This window comes from Trichosurus vulpecula, chromosome 3 (assembly GCF_011100635.1).
Source record: "Trichosurus vulpecula isolate mTriVul1 chromosome 3, mTriVul1.pri, whole genome shotgun sequence".
NCBI classification, from domain to species: Eukaryota; Metazoa; Chordata; class Mammalia; order Diprotodontia; family Phalangeridae; genus Trichosurus; species Trichosurus vulpecula.
In genome coordinates, this window is record NC_050575.1 from 301,977,024 (window position 1) to 301,983,942 (window position 6,919).

At 41.7% G+C, this 6,919-nt stretch overlaps 1 protein-coding gene across 3 annotated transcripts in view; it reads left to right on the plus strand.

Annotated features, from left to right (window-relative positions):
• KAT6A (lysine acetyltransferase 6A) overlaps window positions 1–5,922 on the plus strand; it is a 147,615-nt gene extending 141,693 nt beyond the window's left edge. For all 3 annotated transcript variants that reach the window (XM_036748772.1, XM_036748771.1, XM_036748773.1), the window contains one exon: window positions 1,396–5,922. In XM_036748772.1, the coding sequence (XP_036604667.1) occupies window positions 1,396–4,043 (2,648 nt within the window). In that variant the 3' untranslated portion in view covers window positions 4,044–5,922. The remainder of the gene's footprint in view (window positions 1–1,395) is intronic.
• Window positions 5,923–6,919: the final 997 nt, after the last annotated feature.

The following is a 6,919-nucleotide window of genomic DNA, read 5'->3' on the forward strand; positions in this document are numbered from 1 at the left end:
GGTAAAAAACATCAAAATCTTAAACAGAAAAAGGAAGCTTTGACTGATTCATCACTTACAGAATTGAGATTATTTTGTGTTTTGCTAAAGCTTATGACTGGTCCAACCATGTCGCTCCTCTTCTCAACAGACTCTGGGGGCTCTCTGTCACCTCTAGGATCAAGTACAAAATCTTCTGTTTGGCATTCAGAGCTCTTCCTAACCTAGTCCCGCCATACTTTTCCAGTCTTCTTGTATGTTGCTTCCCACCACATACTCTTCAGTCCAGTGACACTGGCCTCCTGGCTTTTCCATGAACAGGAAGTGCCATCTCTCAGCTCTGGGCATTCTCTCTGGTGTGCCCCCTCCACCCCCCCATACCTCCTCATTTCCACCCCCTGACTTCTTTCAAGTCCTAATTAAAGTCCCATTTTCTATAGGAAGTTTTTCTTGATCCCTCTCAATTCTAATGCTTTCCTTTGTTTATCTTGTATTTAGCTTATTTGTATACTTTTTTATTTGTTTCTTGCATTAGATTGTGAATTCCTTGAGGGCAGGGCCTGAGTTTTGCCTCTTTTTGTATACCCAGTATTTAGTACAGGCTCTGGTACCTAGAAGGGGCCTAATAAATGCTTTTATTGACTGACTGAAAAAGGTGACTTGTAACAAGGATAATTATGATCTCTCATTTCTCAGACATACAAACTTACCACTATTTTAGTTGAAAATTCATATGATTCATTATTATGATACTGTTTTCTGTGAAATAGGTGTAGGATTCTGGCACTGAATGGAGCCTTAAACATCATCCTGTCAGCCCCTCATTTTGCAAATGAGAAAACTAAGACTAGTGACAGAACTAAGATGATCGGGCTTCCTCAACTTTCAGTCCAGTGCTCACTCGGTTCTACCGCAGTGGTACTTCAGGTGTGCTTTGGAAGTCACACGTGTACCACAGTCCTAGGAAGATTGTGTTTGAAACATGTTATTGAATTGATGAGCTGTGCAAAGCAGTGGATCTAATATTTGTGATAATAACAATAACCCAAAACTATTTTAAAGTATCTCAGAATTTTGTAATCTGTAATTTGTAAATGACCTCCTTTTATAACTTTCACCTGTGTGGAAAAGGGGGAAAAAAGTTAGGAACATTTTTGATTCTTGGGGTAGAAATTTAATATTAGCTACTGGATGGCAGCAGACAATATGCTTGATGCCTGGATTTCACTTGTACCTATGCCACTTCACTGTGACTTGGTTTTCTTAGCCATGCACTCAGTATGTTCTATACTCCCTACTCCCTTCTAAGTAGTTTGTGATTATATATAAAATTCTCTCTGTAAAGTATTTTTGGTTTCTTAGAAAAAGACACTAGAAAAAATTCAAAGCATGGTGACCTTTTTGTCTCCTCCACAGGCACCCCTATTCTGAAGCCAGTGTCCATGTTGAGAAAATGTGATGTGAGGGATTCCCCACTTGAGCCAGATACTTCTACACCTTTGAAAAAGAAGAAGGGATGGCCCAAAGGCAAAAGTCGGAAACCGATCCACTGGAAGAAAAGGCCTGGCCGAAAACCGGGGTTCAAGCTGAACCGAGAAATGCTCACGGTATCTACTCAAGAATGTAGAGTCGATCCCATGGTACCCCTTCCTAAGCCTGGGCGCAAGCCCAAAATTCAAGACAAAGAAGAGGCTGCTGAACCAAAAGAAGATTTGCCTCTTGCTGAAGAAAGGAAGGAGAATGATATACATGGAGAAACAGAAGAGGGAGGAGAGGGAGAAGATGAGGATACAACCAGCAGTGAAGTGAGAGCAGCTTCCCCAGTGGACAGTCGTGGTAGCCCAGTGACCGAATCTAAAGAACCTGAGGTAGAAGAAGAAGAAGTTGAGGAGAAACCCCGGGTTTTAGAAGAAGAGCAAAGGCAGTCAGAGGAAGAGCAGGCAGAGCTGGAAGAGCAGGAGCATGAGGAAGAGGATGAGGTGGCCCTGGGAACAAACCAGAATGAAGACCATGATGCAGATGATGAAGATGATGGTCACCTAGAATCCACAAAGAAAAAGGAAGCAGAGGAACAGACAATTAGAGAAGGAGTCAAGGAGGAGCCGGGGGGTCAGGAATCTTTTTTAGAAACAAATACACAGAACAATCGAGAGGAAATAAAGAGCAAAAATGAAACAGAACCAGATTCCGAGGAAGAACAGGCTTCCCATGAGACATCAGTTGTATCAGAGCATATGCCAGGGTCTGAGGATGATCATGAAGAAGAAGCAAGCACTAAAGAAGAATTAATTGAATTAAAAGAAGAAGAAGAAATTCCTCATAGTGAGTTGGATCTGGAAACCGTGCAAGCGGTACAGTCACTGACCCAGGAAGAAAGCAACGAGCATGACGGGACATACCAGGACTGTGAAGAAACACTCGCAGCTTGTCAGACTTTGCAGAGTTATACCCAAGCTGATGAAGACCCTCAGATATCAATGGTCGAAGACTGCCATGCTTCAGAACACAACAGCCCGATATCTTCCGTTCAGTCTCATCCTAGCCAATCAGTCCGTTCAGTCAGCAGTCCCAATGTGCCTGCTCTTGAGAGTGGTTATACCCAGATCAGCCCTGAACAAGGATCCCTGTCCGCACCCTCTATGCAGAACATGGAGACCAGCCCCATGATGGATGTGCCTTCGGTGTCAGACCACTCTCAGCAGGTGGTGGACAGTGGCTTCAGTGACCTGGGCAGCATTGAGAGCACCACAGAAAATTATGAGAACCCTAGCAGCTACGATTCCACTATGGGTGGCAGCATTTGTGGAAATAACTCTTCCCAGAGCAGTTGCTCTTACGGAGGATTATCCTCCTCCAGTAGCCTCACTCAGAACAGTTGTGTTGTCACTCAGCAAATGGCCAATATGGGCAGTAGCTGTAGCATGATGCAGCAAAACAATGTGCAACCTGCCACCAACTGTAATATCAAGTCACCTCAGAGTTGTGTGGTGGAAAGACCACCGAGTAACCAGCAGCAGCCACCACCATCGCAGCAACAGCAGCAGCAGCAGCAGCAGCCAGCACCACCACCCCCCCAGCAGCAGCCCCAGTCCCAGCCCCAGCCCCAGCCCCAGCCTCCTCAACCCCCTCCACCCCCCCAGCAGCAGCCTTCACTGTCACAGTGTAGTATGAATAACAGCTTCACCCCGGCCCCGATGATCATGGAAATACCGGAATCCGGAAGCACTGGGAACATAAGTATTTATGAAAGGATTCCAGGGGATTTTGGTGCCAGCAGCTACTCCCAACCATCAGCCACCTTCAGTTTAGCTAAGTTGCAGCAGCTGACTAACACCATTATGGACCCACATGCCATGCCTTATAGCCATTCTCCTGCTGTGACTTCCTATGCAACCAGTGTTTCTTTGTCCAACACAGGACTGGCTCAGCTAGCTCCATCCCATCCATTAGCTGGGGCCCCTCAAGCACAAGCCACCATGACACCACCCCCAAACCTGGCATCCACTACCATGAACCTCACATCACCTCTGCTACAGTGCAACATGTCTGCCACCAACATTGGCATTCCCCACACTCAGAGGTTGCAAGGGCAAATGCCAGTCAAGGGGCACATTTCCATCCGTTCTAAATCAGCACCACTGCCCTCGGCAGCTGCTCACCAGCAGCAGCTTTATGGTCGCAGCCCGCCAGCAGTCGCCATGCAGGCTGGCCCTCGTGCATTAGCTGTTCAGCGTGGCATGAACATGGGGGTTAATTTAATGCCAACAACCCCCTATAATGTCAATTCCATGAATATGAACACTTTGAATGCCATGAACAGTTACCGAATGACACAACCCATGATGAACAGCAGTTACCATAGTAACCCTGCCTACATGAACCAGACAGCACAGTATCCTATGCAGATGCAGATGGGAATGATGGGGAGCCAGGCCTATACCCAGCAGCCTATGCAGCCAAACCCTCATGGGAACATGATGTACACTGGCCCCTCCCATCACAGCTACATGAATACTGCTGGCGTGCCCAAGCAGTCTCTTAATGGACCTTACATGAGAAGATGAGCAAGATGAACTTGCAATTTAAAAACTTAAATATATATAAATAAAGGAACCTTTTATACTGACAAACCAGAGAAAATGGACCTTTTTCCAGTTAAAATATTGCTGTAGATTTAGAGGGATATTTCTTTGGTTTATTTTGTTTTTTAGAAAGCCTGGTCTTTTTTTTTTTTTTTTTGGTTCATTTTGTTCTGGGTTTTGGTTTTCTTCACAATCCTGAGACATTTTACAGTAGAATTCGTCTAAGAATGGATTTAGGGAGGGGGGAACCATGCACAAAATCTTTTCATAATTAAAAAGAGCCTTACTTTCTTTACATACCACATGGACAGAATTTGTGTAAAAGTGAATTTATCTTTATTTTATTTTAAAATGTATGTTCCCCCCTTGCTGTGTGCAGCTCCCAATGTTGTCATTTTTAAGTGTTAGCTATACATCTCGAGGGTTAAGCAGACCCTTCCCTCCAAACCCAACCTTTCATTTCCTACTTCATTCCAGCAGGAGGCACTTATGGGAGGCTCGGAAGGGGACATGGAGAACAACCCAAACTCCTTAAACTTATTGTTATTATTATTATTAATATTATTATTATTATTAAAGTGAGGCAGGAAATATTTCTCCTCTTTAAATCCCCTCCTCTCCCTACACACACCTCTTGAAACCTTTCCCACATCTTTTTCTTTGTAGATGAATTTCATTGGAATGTTTGTTTTGCTTAAGCCAAGTGTAATGTAATTTTCTAATATTTTCATCCAGCACTCAGAGACACAAAAATGCTCTAGGTCTCATGTAACAGCAGTATCTCTGAGGAATGCTGTTTGCAATCCAAATCTAGTCTTTGTATGAATATAGATGTTCAGCTAGCCATCAAGAAGACAAAATTGACCTCTTATTTTTTAATCACCTAGTGAATCATCCATAAATCTCATAGTCCATCAAAGTTCTTATTTTTAGTATGTACTTTGAAATGCTAAGGGTCTTGATTCTTGAGCCTTCAAATCTGACCGAATTCAAATAGCAGTCTCCAGTGGTTTGCCTCTTTTTAAACTACATTATTCACTAAGCATCAGTGGACAAACTGTACATTTCAGTGAATTAAAAAAGAAATCTGAAAAAATCTTTGTCACTATTTATTTAATGTTGAAAAGAATAATGAGAAATGTCTGTGTTTCCTAAGGGAATTTATGACATGAGTTGTATAACTGTTCAAATAGCACATACCTCCAGTTTCCCAGTGTCCTTTGAGATTCTTTTTTTCCCCCTAAGTTCATCTCCTGTGAATCAGAGTGTATCAACCCATCTCCAGTGAGTGGTTGACTAGAAGAAGGACAGGCCACCAGCACAATTCCACAGAGTCTAGTCAGCAGGATTTCAGTACGTTAATATATTATATCAACCCCATTCTCCTTCCCCTTGTACAATCAGTTCTCCAATATTTTCCTGATATTCCCTTCTGGGTTAGAAAAAGAGAAATTTTCCATCAGTGAAAAGATGGAAACTGCTATACTACTTGGTATATGCAGTCACATATCCAAAAGGGGAAAATACTGCTTAATGAAATACTCATAAGCATGTTATCTCCTTTATTTGTATATTTTATATAAATAAAATTTTAAAAGTACTAATTAGGCATTAAAAATTTTCAAATGCACAGATTATGGGTTTTTTTTTCCTCCAGATGCACTTAAATTGACTTTCCCAATTAAGTGTTAGATAGAAAAGGCGGAATTCCACATCTCATTGCTATTAATTTTGAGCATGTGCAAGGCTGTGTAGGACCCAGTTTCTCTGTATATACTATTCCAATTCCCAATCATCTATGTAGAAAGTGCACTGTGCTGCCCTCTCCTTCCTACATCTTCAGCTGTGTCATTGCTTCCTGGTTGGGTTGGGGTGGGGGGTGGGGTGGGAGGTATGTTGGGAGGAGGGTGGGTCAAGGCAGAAGGAGAAGCTGTTGAAATGAGGGCCGTGAATTCAGTTTCTTTTGGTTTGCGGTTGTGTTTGGTTTGGTTTCTTTCTTTAAAAAAAAAAAAATCAATCGGGCAGCTCCCTTTTCCACAAGCCTCTTTGTGACTGTAGAACTATTGTAGAGAAAAACGTTCTTTTCTATATTATAAAAGAAATTATCCAACACAGTAATATTGGTACCTGTCATTTTTTCACTTCTGTTTAAAAAAAATGTATTTTTAGCAAGATAACTTGGGTAATCTTCTAAAAGAAATTAAAAAAAACTCACTGTTAGTGACTTTGATGCCTTTTAAAATAAGAGCTTTTTCATTTCATTCCATCTTTAAAATTTTTTATCTTTGTTGTAGAATATTAAAAACTATTTTAAGAAAGATAAAATTCTCTTTAAAGAGATCTCTAGAGTGTGTGAATAGAGCTCCAGATGCCTCTAAAAGCCGCATGTACAAATGAAGCTAAGTCTATTCCTGTCTGTTTATATTTGCTTTTCCTGTTTTGTAACCTCTTTGTACTTCGTTCATGGTGACTTGTAAGCTAAGGGGAAGGGGTGCCTAGATGCCTTTGTAATTCTCCATGTCATGCGCTCCTGGGCCAGTTGGCCTCCCTTCCTCTCCTTGTATGTAATATCACTTTTTTTTCCCTTTCTAGCAAGTACTTTCAAAAGAACTCTGTACATTTTAACATAAAAAAAATAAATTATGTTGAGCCATTTTGGATGTCTGTCTTGCCTGTGGAATTCTTCCTTCCCTAATGTTTTGGATCTTTAGTAGTTCAGTGATTGTTCAGCTTTGTTCACGTAGCACACATGTAAAAAGGGGCCCATTTATTTCGTTTTGAAATCCTAGTTTTCCTTCAGATATCTGTCTAAATGGCCAGTGATATAGGGTTGTATTTTTTTTCTTTTCTAGAAGATT